This window comes from Lemur catta, chromosome 1, assembly GCF_020740605.2.
Source record: "Lemur catta isolate mLemCat1 chromosome 1, mLemCat1.pri, whole genome shotgun sequence".
NCBI lineage: Eukaryota > Metazoa > Chordata > Mammalia > Primates > Lemuridae > Lemur > Lemur catta.
This window is the reverse complement of record NC_059128.1, coordinates 12878154-12897042: the sequence shown is the minus strand read 5'-3', so window position 1 is coordinate 12897042 and position 18889 is coordinate 12878154. Positions and strand designations below refer to the sequence as shown.

The 18889-nt window shown below is 39.1% G+C and overlaps 1 protein-coding gene across 5 annotated transcripts in view; it reads right to left on the bottom strand.

Moving 5' to 3' along the window:
* The window catches only part of NRDE2 (NRDE-2, necessary for RNA interference, domain containing), a 44511-nt gene extending 26595 nt beyond the window's left edge, over window positions 1-17916 (bottom strand). For 3 of the 5 annotated variants that reach the window (XR_006737687.1, XM_045562073.1, XM_045562082.1), the window contains exons 1-4: window positions 17658-17827; window positions 6761-6869; window positions 5483-5716; window positions 1855-2004 (exon numbers count right to left, since the gene is read on the bottom strand). Coding sequence is in view for 4 of the 5 variants with exons in the window: in XM_045562073.1 (XP_045418029.1) it covers window positions 1855-2004; window positions 5483-5716; window positions 6761-6869; window positions 17658-17721 (557 nt within the window). In the remaining variant the exon portion in view is untranslated. Of the gene's footprint in view, window positions 1-1854; window positions 2005-5482; window positions 5717-6760; window positions 6870-17657 lie in introns of all 5 variants that reach the window. The other 2 variants (XM_045562065.1, XM_045562093.1) reach the window with 2 other exon arrangements.
* Window positions 17917-18889: the final 973 nt, after the last annotated feature.

Below are 18889 nucleotides of genomic sequence, written 5' to 3'. Positions count from 1 at the left end.
ATCAAAATCTTCCAGGATCTGGACACTGGCAGTTATATAGCTACTAATCCAGGCAAGATCTGTCCCACTTAAACTTTATTAAGTTACTAGGAAATCACAACAGTGCCCTAAGCCCTTTAATAGTAGTATCTTTGCAGTTTAGATTAATAAAGTTATCTCTAATTACTGTCTTCCCGAGGTCTGTGCCATTCATTAGCAGAAGCTCAAGAGCCACTCTTTGTTAATATTTTCTCCTTTTTTCACCTATTAATAAAAAATAATCCTTTATATTTGCACATCAATTTCAAATTCCATATCAAGTATCTCTGATATTTGAGTGTAAGGCACAGCAAGAGTTACAACTTACAAATGAAGAAACTGAGGCTCAGATAGGTCAGGTGACCTCCCTGGGATTATACTGCTAGTAAATGGCAAAGTCAGAATGACAACCAGAGTCCTCTGTTTGCAAATCTAGATAACGCCCCATCACACAACCAACCTCATCTTTATTTGTGGACAGTGAAAGAACATGTGATGTCAGAGGCACACAGGCTCTAATTCCAGCCCTGCTGCTCCCTGGCTGCACAATCTTGAAGAGTTACTCAACCTCTCTCAGATTCCTTTTCCTCACTGGTAAAATGAAGACAGCTTTCCTCCTCCTCCTCATGGAGCAGTTGTGAGGACCAGACAGGCTAACATAAGTGAAAGAACTAACATAAGTGAAAGGAGAAACACAGGACCATGGCCACATACCTCAGGCCCAATCAGTGTTGCCTTCCCCATCTTTTATTGGGGATCCACCATATCTGTGGCACTACCCTGTGGTGGCATGGAAAACCAAACAGGACTTCAGGGAGTATTCAAATTAATTTAAAAATATATGAATACATTTGAAATATGGTAGTCATTTATGCTCTGAGGTTTCAGTTGACAGTATGTAGATTATGCACTGAAAAACAACTTATATTAACTCATCATAAAGGAAATTTTAGTTGGAATTGTTTATGTGGTATGGTATAATATCAAAGTGAGTGACTATATGACTAAAACCTGGACATGCAGCAAGGTAATGGAAATCGAGATTTATTTTACAAAGTAATTAGCCTATCAGGAATAATGATCTTCAAGATCTCCTCTTGGCCTTATCTTCCATGATTCACAATTCTCAACATTCAGTTTTAATTACCTGTAAACGGTTGGGGAATAGAGACTGTGTGTTATTGTTCTTTATGTCCCCAACAGTTTCTTACAAAGTTCTAAGTGTCTAAAGGGATTAATAAGTACCCAAACATTTTTGATTGACAGAGGGGGAAAGTTCAAACTCATTACTGAAGCAAACACCACCACCTACTTTTGTGATTATCTGGTAGTGTATGCCAAAAACATTTTGAAAAAGTCATTACCATTAAATGTCATTTTTTCAGTGACATGTCTGGGGGGTGGATAACTAAAAGGCTTTTGCAAATTTTAAAAATGACATATAGGTTAGACCAAATAGTCACTAGATGCTCTGTCACAATTAATTATTATGAGGTATTTTTAGGTTCATTTATTCAACAAATACTTACTGAACACCTACTGTGCCAAGCACTATGCCACGCACCAGGGATAAATAAGATTAATCTATAGCTGTAACCCCATGGTGCTAAAAAAAAAAAAAAAAGATTAATCTGACCTGATCTCAAGGGTTAAGCTTTCATTTTAGAATGTGAGATAAGACATGTGCCTAAACAACTTAACAATAAATAAAATCCAATAGGGTCTGTGAGGGGGCAGTGGAGTAGGGGAGGCAGGCAAACGGACAGTGCTGAGGGAGTTAGAGGAGAAAGAATTCACTTCCCAAGAGTGAAAATCAGGGGGAAACATGGCACATACCTTGCTATATCCCCCCGGTAGAGAGACTTATACTCCCAGTTCGCAGGATCTGGTTTCTTATCTGTTCTGAAGGTTTCTCCCGTCCGAGCCTGAACGTCCTCAAGCCAAACAAAGCGATGTCCAACATCAGCAACAGAATTATCTCCTTGACTGTGGGACCAAACAAGGTGAAGAAGAAAAAGGGACAGGCACTTTAAAAATCTTCCTGTGATATAGTTCACATTTTAAGAAATATGAACATTCAACATTTCAAACCCTACATGGCATCAAACACACCTAAGTACATAAAATATGCACATGCCACAGAGATGGGAGAGGACTCCTGCTCTGAGAAAGGAGTTTTAAAAAGTGAAGCAGGGCCGGGCGCGGTGGCTCACGCCTGTAATCCTAGCTCTGGGAGGCCGAGGCGGGTGGATCGCTCGAGGTCAGGAGTTCGAGACCAGCCTGAGCAAGAGTGAGACCCCCGTCTCTACTAAAAATAGAAAGAAATTATCTGGCCAACTAAAAATATATATACAAAAAAAATTAGCCGGGCATGGTGGCGCATGCCTGTAGTCCCAGCTACTCGGGAGGCTGAGGCAGTAGGATCGCTTAAGCCCAGGAGTCTGAGGTTGCTGTGAGCTAGGCTGATGCCACGGCACTCACTCTAGCCCGGGCAACAAAGTGAGACTCTGTCTCAAAAAAAAAAAAAAAAAGTGAAGCAAAACCTATTACCACTAAATGACACTTTACCAAGAAAAGGAGTCATCTCAGAAATTAACCTGAAAAATATGCGTGTTCTTTTTAAATATTTCATTTAAATGACTGTAACTTGAATTTCAAATATATTCATAAACAAGAACTTTTCCTAAAAAATATTCCTGCTCTGAGGTACTGTAGAGTGTTAGGCAGAGGGAACTACCACACCTTCAAAAGGTGACAGCCATTGACATTAAACTGGGCTGCCCTTACTTCACCTAACTTATCTGATAGTGCTCAGATACTTTATTCCAATTCAAAACTTTTTTTAAAAAAGCTACAGTTCTGAATTGCTCGGCCTGCGCTGTGACTTGGGCTTGGTTTCAGTCTCATTTTTACTGCCTGGCCTCCGTGCACAGTGTTTTGCCCATGCAACTGGATCTCCTACATAAAGGGCAGAACCATGAGAGTTCACTGCAAGACAAGACCCTAACTTATCTCTTGGAACCAATTTGTGAGCTGGCAGACATTCAGCTAGGATACAAAAGAAACCACTTCCCTAGGCGTTAAGTGAGAGGGATGGAAGTTTTCTCTGGCACCTAACATCACTCTTCCTCTAAAGAAAATCAGTTCATAATGCTGCTGACACAAGAAGCTGCCAAAGTAGTCAAAACAGCCATTAACTGTTGTTCCATCTTTGCTTTTTAGCTCTGGCCAGATACAAATAAAGATGTTGGAGGCTTCTAAATCATTCTTGGCAGGGAATACAAGCGAATGGCATTTCAAGAACGCAAAGTAGCTACTCAATAAATAGATGTTGAACAATGAGCCTCAGGTTAAAATATATGAAGATTTTAACACATTCCCTTTCAGAACAACCATGGACAGTTTTCTGTCTACAAAAACTGTAAGGGGCAGCAAAAGGAGGGAGGGCTCACTGGAAAGAGATTGATGCACTCCAGAAAGAAATGGAATGTCAATTGGGAGGAAAAAAGGAGGCCAGATGCAAACTACCCCTGAGGAGTAAACAAGCCCTCTTCCCTCCTCTACTGGGTACTGAAGTCAGAAGGCAGGATGGGGTCTGGGCTATGGCAAAGGCTCTGCCTCCACCTGAAGGTAAAGAAAAGCCCATCCCAGGAAACAAAGGTCAGTTAGCAGCTATGGCCTCTGGGGAAGTCATCCGTCACCTTGGAATAGAGTCCCATATGGTATGCTACCCTCCGGGAACCCACTTCCCTGACATCATGGAAAGACGCTCAAATCTCACTAACATCTTAATCCTTTTCTATGTGGAAATATTAATAAACAATCCTTCCAGGTCACTTTCCCAGGAAGAGACTACAGAAGTTAACAGCAAGAAAGAAAAAGACAAGAACAATTTATTTTGATCTTAAAAAGGATATTCTGCAAAATACCAACAAACTTAAAAATGCTCTCTGGATCATAAAACAATCAAGAGGCTGTAAAGATTCCCTCTGATGTGATTAAGCATAAACTGAAATTAACTATCCTTTAAGTTCTAATGACAGTTTCTATTAATATATGGTTTCAGGAAGTCCTTTAAAAACTCACTTTCCTTAGCTATAAAAAAGGACAAGTAGCTAAAACGTGAGTTTTCAGAAGACAGAATTAAAGTAGCTTGTTTTGAAACATACACTAAAAAGCAAGGATACCAATAATATATTCATTCATTCATCCATATGACAGAAACGCACTGAGTGCTTACTCTGTATCAGGTTCCGTGCACCAAGCCCCGGGAGGCTACAGTGGTAAGCAAGGAAGGCATGGTTCCTGCTCTCATAAATTCAGTCAAATTCAGAACCTGCTGCTTGACTCTTTTATTTGTTCCTCCAAAGAACAAGCTTGGGTTACAGGTGTAACACCTGAGATACACAGAGCACTAAATAAATCTGGCTCCTCTGTGCCATAGAGGCCTGCAGTGCTCTGCAACACTGAAATGATGACAGAGCGATCCCGGAAGACTACAGTGTTTGCCTCTCTGATGGCAACGCTGAGGGCCCGATTCCAGACTTGTTCCAACGCAGAGCTCTCACTGATGGAAATGGGACTTCGAACCACACAACAAAAGTAAATAATCCCTCAAGAGTTGCAAAAATCTCAACAGCACTACTTTTTTTAGGGATGTCTTGGACAGATACTTAAATTTTCTCTCTTCTAGCCCATATGAGCAAAGAAAAGAAAAATGTTAAATAAGCATGAAGTCAGGTAGCTTCATCACTTATCGCCTATCTCACCTACAGGTAAATGCCTCTCCATATGTAGGAGGATGTTAGACTAAGCACACAGAAAAAGCTGTATTGAGCATTTATGCTATGACCATTCTGTAAAATGTCTTGAACAATATGCTCAAGGTAGACAACACAGTAAGACGTGGGGAGAAATCAAGCCCCCAAGGAAGGGAAATACTGTGGTCTTGAGCTATTCTACACCTTTAACGCAGTGGTCCTAAAAAAAAACTGAAAAAGAAAAGGAAAAGGACAAAAGCAATAATTATTTAAGCGCTGTATTAACCTTAACGGAAGAGTGTGTGTGCATGGATATGAATGAAAGACAGACCGAGGAAGAGGAATAAGATGTTTCTCTTACTCTCTGGAAGTGGGGAGGGCAGTAGCCCTCAGAGATGGAGCCCTTCACTGTGCAGTGCACTGACCCACAGACCCGCTATGTGGCACAGCTGCCATCTCTCAAAAATCCCAAAGACTTTCTGTCTGAATAAGATTTTGACATAATCATTACTGTGCCTAAATAACATTTTTCAAATGGAATCATGCCCCTCATTTTTTTTCTTTTCTTTTTAAAGATCTAATCGTAGAGCTCTCTTTTGATTGAGTGGCTAAATAATCAATCAAACGTCTAACTTGTGGCAATAATCAAGAAAGAAAAACTCAAGATTTAAAATAATCATAGGTATTTGAGAACAGAGACATACCTCAGTTGCCCAGACTCCTTTTTACTGCCTCCGATGCTACAGAGAGACTTGTCCCTTTCAGAATCGGTGTCTGGCTCAGACCCACTGCTGCTCGACTGCCCGTGTTTTCTCTTGGTTTTCTTCTGGTGCTGATGCTTCCTTTTCTTCTTTTTCTCTTTCTTCTTTTTTCTGCTTGCTTGTTTGACCTTTTTGTTAGTGTCACTTTCATCTGAAGGCTCTGATTTCAGAGGACTCCTGTTTGGGAAAGTCAATTTTAGAGTTATTTTTCCAAAGAGAAGTAGGGAAAATAATAAGTAAATAAGTGAGGAAATAAATATGTAATAGGGAACTCTATGAATGTTCACACGGATCTACTATTTGCCCATATATTATACAGTATATTCCTGGATTACACCTTACCTTAAAGACTTAAGAACTGGACTTAAAATAAAAACAATGAAGAAATTCTAATTTTAATAGTTTCTAAACGTATACTTTCATATTTACACATCTGTAAAAGAAAGTAACCTCCCATTATTTAATGAAATATACTGCTTTTTAAAACATTATAAAAGGTTTATTTTAACTACCACATATTATGCCAACATGTGCTTAATACAAAAAGGGGAAAAAAAGATTTAATTGTGGTCTTTGTTTTTCAATGTGACAATGAGCTCTTCTTTCTCCTTACTGAAATATCTATAAACTCCCTCTCACACATCAACTATTCTCAATTTCTAAAGGCTTCTTACACATTTAGACAGAGTTTCCCAGGGTATTCACCCTATTAATGAGACCATCTAGTCTATGTTTGTGAGACAGCATATTTCTCAGTTCAATGATCTACAACAAAATTCTTTCACAGCTGGGTAGAGATGTATGCTGTTTTGCTTTCCCTGATGTTTTTATGAGATTTTACCCTATGTTATATTATATGAGCTCCTTCTATTTTTACAAAAGTGTTGAAAACGCAGCTAAAGAAATATCTGAATTACAATACTCTAAGGGTTACTAAGGAGGTTAGTAAAGTTACTTAAGAATCACAATGATGCCATTTCCCTCATGGCCTAATTATAGGCACTAATTGTGTCAGGTACTTGCCGCTGCAATGCAAAGAAAAAAAAGGAATAATCTATAAGAGTGAGGTAAGGGAAAATAGTCAAAGATCACACCATTACTTTAAGTAAATGGAAGTTTTACATAACTCTCTTATCACAGAGCTTTCTGAGGAGCATCATTTAAGCTAAGCTGTAGACAGTATACTGACAAAAACTAAAACCCATCTGTCAAAAAAACTACCTTGTCAGTGGTGACCCTTCAGAAACAAGGGCTGTGGCTGCGTCAGTCTGTTGACTCAGGGACGTTATGGATCCAACACAAAAGCTTGGGTTGCTCAGCCAGTCTAACTCTGCACAGCAAAAGGGAGAAAAGACCAAAGAAATTAGCTCAGTATGATTCTGAAGCAGGAAACCTAACAGTCTTATCAGCTGACATGCTAATTCACAGCCAACATCAGCCAGATATTTTGAACAATCCACAGAAGCCAAAAGGAATCCATGAAATTTTTATTTCACAGGGCATGATGCTTTAAAACACTCTAAAATATTTAAGACAGAAATCCTCTTATGATACTGAGCTGTAGCTTAAGCAAAAGCCATGTAACAAGTGTGGCCTAACAGGCAACAAGGCATTATTATGTATTCCATCCACACGGTCTAACAAGCGTGAATGCTTCCAAAGCATTAGGTTTTAATGACCTCACATTTGATTTACACAATTCCCAAAAGTTAAAAAATCAAATCATGCCTAAAAGCTCACCATGCTTGGTGTTATTACAGGAGATTAAGATCTTTTAAAAAAATATTCCATGTTCTACCTTAGTATACTAACTTAACAAACCTTTCCTAATAACAGTACTCCCCTTTGGAAATAAAAATACAAGATATCAACTTTTAATGCCAAAATCATATAAATGTTAATACTGTAAGGTTTATCTCTCAGTAGTCATATTAAATGTCTAACAGTTTTCTTCTTTCTGCTTATCCCTAATTTCTAACTTTTCTACAATGAACTATTTCTAAATTACTTATTTTCTAACTTTTAGGAGTCTTACCTGTGAAAGGAAGAAAAAAACATGAGATAGCAGTAGCAAGGGAGCCTACAAAGGGGTTTGTATTTTCTCCTGTTTTGTTTTAGGAAGGGAGGCCACAGCATATTCATATGCTAAGAAGAAAGAACCCAGGAAATCTCTGAAGATAAAAGTTAAAAAGTTTAAAAAACTACATCTTTAACAGTTTTATTCAGACATAAAATACATACCATAAAGTTTACCCACTTAAAAGTGTGCAATTCAATGGTTTTTAGTATACCTACAAGGTTGTACAGCCATCTCCATAACTTTAGAATATTTTCACCATCCCAAAAAGCAAGCTCTACCTATTAGCAGTCAACTCTTGTCACCCACATCCTGTTCCCGCACCCCACCCCCCACCCCTAGGCAACTACTAATCTACTTCCTATTTCTATAAATTTGCCTACTTTGGACATTTAGTATAAATGAGCTCATACCATACATGTGGTCTTTTGTAACTATCTTCTGTCATTTGGCATAATCTTTTCAAGGTTCATCCATGCTGTAGCACGTGTAACTACTTCATTCCTATTTATTACTGAGAAATATTCTATTTTATGGATATACGACATTTTATCTGTTCATTAGTTGATGGACACGGGTTATTTCCTCTTTTTGGCTATTATGAATAATGCTGCTATGAATATTCATGTACAAGTTTTAATGTTGATGTGTTTTCACTTCTCTTGGGTACATACTAGGAGCAGAATTGCTGGGCCATATGGTAACTCATGTTTAGTATTTTGAGGAGCTGCCACACTGTTTTCCAAAGTAGCTGTATCTTTCAGATTCCCATTAACAATATATAAGAATTCCAATTTCTCTACATCCCCACCAACACTTGTTATTGTCTTTTTGATGACAGTCATCCTAGTAGGTGTGATGTGTTATATCGTTGTGGCTTTGATTTTCATTTCCCTTGCGACTGACATTGAGCATCTTTTTACATGTTTATTGACCATTCACAGATCTTCTTTAGAGAAGCATCTATTCAAATTGTTTACCCATTTTAAATTGTGTTGTCTTTTTATTAATGAATTCTAAAGGTTCTTTATATATTCTGGATACTAGTCCATTATAGTGATTGGATACTAGTCCATTATGGTGATTTTATCTTAGGAGGAAGCACCAGAACCTGTGCTTCTTGATGACAGATACCTTGTTTTATTCACTGTGATATCACCAGCACCTTGAGCAATACCTGGCATACAGTAGGTGTTCAACAAATATTTGTGGGAAAGAGGAAAAGGAGGAAGGAAGGAAAATTCCAGAGGAGGAAAAGGTACATCAAACAGTACAGAAAAAAGGGAAAGAAGAGAGAGATTCTAACTTCAGTGTCTACAGTAGCCCAAACACCAGGCTAAGCACTTAGATACTTTATATTTTTTAATCCTCACAAGGCTCTAGGGGAGGTATTATCATCTCTACTTTATAGAAGAGGAAACTAAGGCTCAAAGGGATTAAGTAATTTGTAAGGTCATGTCTAATAAACGCTAAACAATTGTTCATGCAATCTTTCTTCTACTGTCTCCTTTTCCCTTCTGAGGTTTCTCCCCTTCCCATGGGCCTAATTCCTGGCAAGAGATAGGTGAAAATAGTTCCTGTTGCTCATTGAGATCACAGTTATTTCCACAATAATCAGATCTATCATGAACAAAGGAAGAGAAAAGTAGGAAAATATGGAACAAACAGTATGCAGGGAAAGATGCTCTCTAACGATTCCAGTATATTTTTACATAAATATTCTAGATAGTGATGACAGCTGGAAGGAAATGTAAAGAAATATAGACATCAGGCCAGGCACAGTGGCTCACACCTGTAATCCTAGCACTCTGGGAGGCTGAGGCGGGCAGATTCTTTGAGCTTGGGTGTTCGAGACCAGCCTGAGCAAGAGCGTGACCCCATCTCTACTAAAAAAAAATAGAAATCAGCTGGATAACTAAAAATATATAGAAAAAATTAGCCGGGCATGGTGGCACATGCATGTAGTCCCAGCTACTCAGGAGGCTGAGGCAGTAGGATTGCTTGAGCCCAAGAGTTTGAGGTTGCTGTGAGCGAGGCTGATGCCACAGCACTCCAGCCTGGGCAACAGAGTGAGACTCTGTCTCCAAAAAAAAGAAATATAGACATCAAAACAACATAAAGTATGTGACTCTGCAAAGTCCTTCACAAAGTACAAGAAAGGTTTTTTAAGGATGCAACTGAAACTTTGCCTTATGGGACCACTGTAAAAATAGTAGTTTATAAAGAACTAAAACTCCTGGCTTTTTTGGTTTTTTTCTTTTTTTTCCTTTTGGTGCCAGGGTCTCACTGTGTTGCCCAAGCTAGCGTGCAGTGACATCATCATAGCTCACTGCAACCTCAAAGTCCTTGGCTCAAGTGATCCTCCTACCTCAGCCTGCCAAGTAGCTGGGACTACAGGAAAGAACCACCACACCTGGCTAATTTTTCTATTTTTCATAGAGAGGGGTCTCTCTCTATGCTGCTCAGGCTAATCTCTAAAACTCTTGGGTTTTGAACCTGAATCATCATGGACCGTCTGTGTGACCTTCATCTCAACCAAATGACCCTCTGTGGGGGCAAAAGGTGTTTTCACCTGACAATAACTTTTTTGTTTGTTTTGTTTTGGTAGCATATTAACAGTGAACACGCATGGAATATTAGAAGTAATAATCACTGGATGCTAGGCCTGGAAGGATTTTGGAAATCACCTAGTCCACATATTTTCAAAACTTTCTTAGCCAAGGAACTCACTTCTCAAATAAAATCTTTCAGTGATGTCCAACATGCAGAGCAGAAAAGGCAGGGATGCTCTGGTTGGGGGTTGAGAGGGAGGGGGCAGGTCTGAGAAGGCTCTGCAGAGCACAGCCTAGACACCACGCCCTCACTTATAGATCAGCAGTTGGAGGACCAAAGAGGTTAAGCTATGTGGCCAAGAGTACACATTTGAAGCTCGATCTGCAATTGTTCATCCAATTCTGTCTACCACACCATGGTGCTTCTCTTCACTTCCTCAACTAAAGGGTTGGTACCCCTAAAATCTAAATTGGTACATGGGGCTACTATGACAATTTTCACATTACAATCTCATTATCTGCATGTCAGTCTTCCCACTATATTCGAAGCCAAGGGTCAAAAACTCAAATTCTTATAGGAACCAGATTAATAATGGTTACTGTGACACTACATGGAGTAGCAACAGAAAAAAGAAACAAAAACATTCTGCTAGTCAAACAAATACACTGACTGGTTTACAACTCTTGTATCCAAGTTCCCAGCTCCCTTCTCTGTTCCTACCTATCGCTCCCCAAACTATGAGCATCATGAGAGCAGGGACCATGACTACTCACTCCTGTAATCCCAACTTCTGGCACAGTGCCTTGGCACACAGCAACTGGACTTGATAAACATTGGTTGAATCGATAAAAATGGATGAGAATGTAGAACATACCTCTGCATCTTTATACTCATACCTAATTGGCTGAACAAACTAAAAAAAATTGAGATCCTCAAAAAAGCCTGTTATCTAGGTATAAAGTACAACTATCATAATGCTTTTATTCTTCACTGTAAATGTATATTTAATCATTAAATAAATTACTGAGTACCCACTACATGCCCAGGCACAGTTCTAGGTATTGGGGGTACAGTGGTGAACAAGAAAGGTTCTGCTCACATGGTGCTTATAATTAAACCTTAACTGTTCAAATAATACTTTTGGATTGTTAAATTCAATTTTAGCTAAATTCAATCCTGGAGAAGTTATCTGAGATTAAAAGATGCTTTATTAATTGGATTGCCAAGTCCTTTTCAATAGTTACATCCTCACGTAATTTACAGATTTCATGGAAATTAAATATGTATTTAGATAACTGTGCCTATGCTAAGCAGGATGTAACATATCACAGAGAAGACCAGCAGGATACCAAATGCCCAGGGTTTAAGAGAAAGAATCCGACTGGCTGACAAACCTTTTGTCCCTGCAGGTTAGTAAATAAATCACCGGTTAGAAATGACCTGAAATTAACACTCTGCCATACATTTTATGACACATACACACATCTAAGGAAGGAAGAAAGGTGAAAGCATCAGACAGAAAAATGACTTTAGTGCTAATATATCTGGTAGAAATGCAGCATGTATAAATTTCCAGGGTGATTTAACAGAAAATGATGTAATGAATCATCAGTGAATACTTTAAGCTAAAATGCTTTTTGTGATATTTTTATTATATGACTCTATTTCTCCATCACTAGACAAAATGCTAATATACTTCAACTACAGATAGAGAAAGGAACTGCCATGAAAAGTTTTAAACTTCAAAAACAAATCTTGAATTATAATTAGATAAACTATCCAAGTTCTACACCCATTCCCCATTCTGTTACAACAAAATAGCACTGATTACTAGTTTAAGTAAACTCAGAAGTGAGTGCCACCCCTCCAGAGATAATTCAAAAAACATTTCTAGGGCTGACTGTACAAGTAAATTAGCATATATATTAGGGAAGAAGTTTGTTCCTTTAAAAAGAATAAGCCAAGCTCTTCCTTTTTATCAAAACCCTCATTTTCTGACAAAGGATCTGGAAGCCCAAAAAGCACCAGCAAACATAACTGAGAACTGCATTTAAGATGGTAATTACGGAGAACGTGAGCGAAGTCAGCCCTTCCATGGGAGTTAACCTACAATTTGAAGAGGCCCACGAATTCCAAAGGTAATATTTAAACAAGCAAAACCCCAACACTCTAATATCATAGTGTGGTTTATAACAGAACTTCTGGAGTCAGAAGAACCCGTGTTCAAATTGGCTTTATTGTTTCTTAGTTGTACAACTCTGAACAAAACACTTAATTTCTCTGAGTCTCTTTTTTTCATTTGGTAAGCTTTTACTGAGAGCCAGGCACTGTTCTAGATGTTAGGAATGCACAGTGAACAAGAAAAACCCAACTCTACTCTCATGAAGTTGACACTTACATGCGATATAACAAATGCCAAGATAGAGGGTGGGGGAAACAGCCTACGGGAAGAAAAAACAGATTTCATTAGGAAAGACAAATGGGCTTATTAGGAAAACAAAAGTGACAGTGGTCCCCAACCTTTTTGGTATCAAGGACTGCTTTCATGGAAGATTGGAAGAGCGGCTGTGCAGGCCCCCTCGTTCCTAAGTTTCATGGAAGACAATCTTTCCATGGGGGTGGGGGTGGCACGAGGAGCTCTGCAGCCAGGTCCCCTAACAGGCCTCAGACCGGTATGTGGTCCTGGGGGTTGGGGACTGCAGAGTTTGTGACAATGTTTGTCTATGCAGGTATGAGTGGTCTTCCCACCTTCTTCATAAAACTCCCCTAGAGAGGGATTTCTGGTAGATTTACTCTTGGTTCCTCTCCTGTGAGTAAAAGCTTCCCCAAAGAGGGAATTTATGGCAGTTCTCACTTCTCAGAAGTTTCTGCTTTTAGTCAGATAAGAGAAAGTGCAAGAAGGCTTCTTTACTCATGTGTTTCATCTCAAACAGCTTCAGCTTAAATTAATCTTTTTTTTTTTTTTTTGGTTTTTTTTGTTTGTTTGTTTGGTTTTGGTTTTTTTTTGAGACAGTCTCACTCTGTTGCCCGGGCTAGAGTGCCGTGGCGTCAGCCTAGCTCACAGCAACCTCAAACTCCTGGGCTCAAGTGATCCTCCTGCCTCGGCCTCCCAGGTCACTAGGATTACAGGTGTCAGCTACCATGCCAGGCTCTGGCCTAACTCTTAATGGCACCTAGACAGTGGAGAGCAGAGCCCCCTAACTCATTCTGGTCTTTCCTGTCCAGGAGTTTAATGTCCTTTTAACTGAACCTCTACATCAACTACTACTAACACTAACATTTTTATAACATTTTACAGTGTAAGGCAAAAAGTACAGTGTTTCAATGTATAACAGCCAAAGACTGGGAACAGTCCAAATGTCCTTAACAGGGGACTAGTTGAATAAAGTATGCGAGAGCTACACAACGCAGTTCTGCATACCAGTAAAAGAAATGAGGAGGATCTCTACATTCTGCTGTAGAGTGACTGCCAGGATTTAATGTAAAATACAGGACAGTATGCATTCACAAAAGGGAAGGGAAATGTAGTTGCTCACCGTAAGGGGGAAAAGATGGAAGGATACCATTGACTAATGAAAATTTTACCCTGTAGGGGAAGGAAAGTAACAGACTGGAGGAACAGAGATTGAAGTTTTCTCTTAATATATATGATTTATATTTTCAACTTTAGAACTATGCAAATGTTTTACATCATTATAAAACAAAATGAAATCAAAAGGAAAAAAGCAATCTCTAAAAATTGAAAACAAATGGAATAAATATCTAATTGTACATCAAACTGGTGGCAAAACCACACAGAATTATTTCAAGCAATTTTAAAACACAATAATTTTCAGCCTGGGCAACATAGTGAAACCCCATCTCTATAAAAATAAAAGTTTTTTTTTTTTTTTAATTAGCCAGGCATGGTGGTACATGCTTATACTCCCAGCTACTTGGGAGGCTGAGGTGGGAGAATTGCATGAGCCCAGGAGTCCCAGGCTGCAGTGAGCTATGACTGCGCCACTGCACTCTAGCCTGGGTGATAGAGTGAGACCCCATCTCTAAAAACAAATAAATAAATAAAAATTTAAGAAAAATTAAGCACAATAATTTGACCACACATCCATTGTGGGATATATCCTAAGAACAAACAGAACCATAAAGAAATCTGAAACTATTACTATCAGTCATATTATTTTGAATATATAAAAAAAAGAAAATACAAAGTTAAATCAAAGAAGTGAAAATCAGGCCGGGCACAACGGCTCATGTCTGTAATCCTTGCACTCTGGGAGGCCCAGACGGGAGGATTGCTTGAGGCCAGGAGTTCAAAACCAGCCTGAGCAAGAGCAAGCAAGACCCCATCTCTACAAAAAATAGAAAAAATTAGCATGCACCTGTAGTTCCAGCTACTTGGGAGGCTAAGGCAGGAGAATTGCTTGAGCCTAGGAGTTTAAGGTTGCAGTGAGCTGTGTGATAACACCACAGGGGTGACAGGGTGACAGTGAGACTCTGTCTCAAAAAAAAAAAAAAAGTCTTATAATCTTAAATTTGGACTAGAAATATCAATATGAATTTATGATGTATTTTTCTCTTCTTGGTTCTGTCCACTGAAAAAGTCTAGAAGTTATGACAACCCAATAGTGATGATATCCCTAACACCCAGTTTGTGGTTTTAATATATCCATAACATTTTCCACTAAAAGAAACCAGGGTTCCTTGGACAAATGGCCAACTCCAGGCCATAAAAGAATATATAAGCGATGAGCCTTCCCCTGGACATCTCTTAGCACAGAAAGTAAGGAAGCTATTAAAGATGCCTAGGTCGACTGGATGTAGTGTTTCACACCTGTAATCCCAGCACTTTGGGAGGCCCAGGTGGGAGAATCACTTGAGGCCAGAAGTTCCAGACAAGCGTGGGCAAGACCCCCATCTCTACAAAAATTAAAAAAAAAAAAAAAAAATCAGCCACATGTGGTGGTGCATGCCTGTGGTCCTAGCTACTTGGGAGGCTGAGACAGGAGGGTCACTTGAGCCTAAGAATTTGAGGTTACAGTGAGCTATGATGGTGCCACTGCACTCCAACCTGGGAGACAGACTGAGACACTATCTCTCAAAAAAATAAATAAAGATGACTGGGTCATGCCAAAAGGACACAGGCACCAATTTGATCAGGTTCCCATTAGCCAAAGATGGGACAATTTGAGCATTAAAAAATACTACCTGCAAAAGATTGAAATATAAATGTTAAATTCATACATTCATAATGAAAACAAAAAACACACCTCACTGGAAATCTCTAGAAGTTAGTGGGACTCCAACTCATTATTTTGAAAACTGACAAAGGGTATTCATCCTGTCTTTCCTGCCTGAAGTGTATTTCAGGGTAGCCCAATAGTTCTTTATAAAAAAAAAAAAAAACTGATGCTAATAAACATAGGAAGAATGATAAAATTAGAAAATAACCATTTTACAAACTCAATGGAATAATGGACCTAAGCAATAATCATGCATGGCTGCAAAAAGAATTAGGTGAAAGGCTGATGGGCAGCTTCATAATGGATGAATCAGGCTTACAATCCACCGATTGATGTTAATTTCTCTCATCATTAAGAGAGAGAACACTGGACAACACATTCTTCCACATGATTCAATAGCAAGTGGACAGCATCCTCAATGAGGAATTTTTCAACAAAAAAATTATACCTGCATCTAATCAATTCTCTGAATCTAATTACCAGTTTACAGGAAATACTGGAATACAGAAACATGTTAAATGACACCATGAGGATTTGGTGGGAAATGCCTACAGGGCAAATGACCCAGTTTCCTCAAAAAATCAATCACGTGGGAAAAGGAAGGACAGGGAAAAATTGTTTTATATTGAAAGAGACCTAAGAGACATACCCACAAAATGCAATGCTGTATCTTTTTTGGAAACTGACTTGAACAAACCAACTGTAAAAGCCCATTTTTGAGACAACTTGAGAAATTTGAACATTGGCTGGTAAGTAAATGCTATTAAAGAACTATAGTTAATTTCATTATAAGTAATAATGTTGTGTTTAAATTTTTTTAAAAAGACAGCATTTTTAAAAGAGCACTTTTACATACATTTTCCTAATGCTGGATATCCAGAGGATGTCCAATAAATGCTGGTTATTAATGACAAGAGTAACACTCCCCTGCAAACTTTCAATTTCCCCCTCCCAAAATAAAAGTATAAACCCTTCACCTGTTATTAAAGGCCACTATCCTCCTCACAACCAGCCCCAACCATACTTCCCAACGCTCCTCTTTATGCCACTATACTTCCAGAGAAATTGGGTTATTCACAGTATTTTGTGCAGGTCTCACACTTTTATTCCACAGCACTTTGAAGGCCCTGGAATTACCTTCCACTATCTTTATTTGTCCAAATCCTACCTACCCTCTTAAAGATCCATCCCAAAAGTTAGCTACTACATAAAAGCCTTCTTTGAACCTTCCATTAGAAGTAATTATTCCTGTGGTTCACCTATGCATCTACATCATCCTTCTACTGCACATTTTTTAAGATGCACTCATGCAACACATAATTATTAAGTACCTACTATTGGTCTGCACATCCAACAAATATTTATTGAACACTTTCTATATTTTGGGCCTGTGTTAGGGGCCAAACATGCTACAATGAATAGACAAACACTGTCTAGACCTCATAGAGGTTAGTCTAGTAAATAAAGACCACAATTACACTAATTACATAAGAAATTACTCACAATTATGGGAAGTGTAACAAAAGAGAAGTCTAGGAACTATGAGAGGGTATTACAGAGATGTCAGACACAATTCGGCCCTGCCACAAAAGGAACATGACTTAAGATTAATTACTTCTTAAATGAATTCACTATGTGCCTCAATTTTAACAATGCAGCTCTCTTGGAATGTTTGGGGCTTAAATAAAATATGGAAAGCCATAACCTGACAGAGTAGGTCTTCAAGAAATAAAAGTTAGTTTTTTTCACTAGGTGCTGTGCCCATTTGGAGAGAAACAGATGAGGGTTTGGATCCTAATACTCTAGCTCTATGCCTTCCAAAAGATATTAACTTAACCATTTCAGAAATAAGTCAAACAGGAAAGGAAGGAATATGTAATAAAAACATTCCGCGTTTGCATCAGGAGTCTCCTTGAGATGTCAAGTATCATTACTCCCATTTTAAAGGTGAAGTAACTGAGGCTGGGGGAGAATGGGATCCAACAATATGGTAATAGAGAGGTTCCGGCTCCAGGGCATCAGCCCCGTACTTCCCCACTCCGTAACTCCACAACTGTAATTCTAGAAGAATCTCAGATCCGCAGACCTCGAACGAGGCCTGGTGCTCTTCCCAGAAGGCTTTGCAGCGCCGCAGAGAACTCTGGGACACAAATGGATAAACAAATCCAAGGCAAGAGCCGAAACCTGGGCCTGAGAAACTGCCTCGTAAGCCCGCCGAGTGCCTTTTTCGGCCCGTTTGTGTGCTTACCTTTCCTGGAGCTCCCGCTATCTGGGGCCTCACTAACCCCTGCAAAGGCCGGGAACAGCGCCATGACTACAGGCCACACTGCCGTTTCTCTCTACAGAAATGGCGCCAGCGGCGCCGGCCTGAGGCCTCCGCCGTCGCGGTGCTCTCTGGGAAGTGTGGTTTTCCTGGCGCTCGCCGGGGCTTGACCCCAGACCCGGAGAGGCAGGGCGGGTCCAGGAGGGGCGGGGCTTCGTGGGAGTGGGAACGAGGCGGGGCGGGGCGCTGCGGGAGGGACGCCTTCCTAGTGGTTAGCACCCTGAGACAACCGGAAATACAGAAACCGGGAGACGGAACTATTCAGAGCAGAAAGGGACTAGAAAATCTGGATTCCAATTCGACCTTTAAACTCACACCATCTCTTGCTTACTGGTCAAGTTAATCAAACCCCCATTAGCTTGTCTCATCAGAAAAGTGTTGGGAAAATTAAATGAACATATTTATAAAGTGTTTCACGTTCTGTCTGGCCCGTGAAAAGCATTTAATACGTGTTGTTTAATATTATGTGAGTTGTTACTACAAGTTCGACTCAAAGACATGCTAGATATACAAACTTCAATCCGGTTGCCATTTTAAATACTCTGGAAAAATGAAAGGTTTTTATCAAGTTCAAAGGTCTTTGATTTACCTGCTCATGAGGTATTCTTGACAAAAATAAAGAATCTGAATCTAATCAAGCCTGCTACCAAAGATATAGGGGATAAAGGAACAATTTTAGAGGCTTCATACCACCTAAAGACAATCAGCCAAATCTCGAATGTGGGAAATTATAGAAAACTAATAACTGGATTTCTTTAACAAATAAATGGCTTTTAAAGGGCTGGAGATTGCAATAGATTAAGAGTTTAGAGAGTTGTCAACCAAATGCAATATATGATTCTGATTGGACAAATTGTAAAAAGATCTCTTTTAAGACAGATGGAGAAATAAGAAGGTGGACAGAGTATTTATTACATGACATCAAGTAATTCTTGTGAGTTCTGTTTGAGGTACTAATGGCACTGAGGTTCCTTTTTAAAGTTTTTATATGTTAGAGATACATACTGAAGGATTTGAAAGTAAAAATAGATAAATGAAAATATAGTTCTTTGGATCCCAGGGAGTTAAAGATCTTTTGAGATAGATAGGAAATACATTAGAAATCAGAGATACAAATCTAATCATCTAATCAAGGGATGGATGGACTCTTGTAAAGG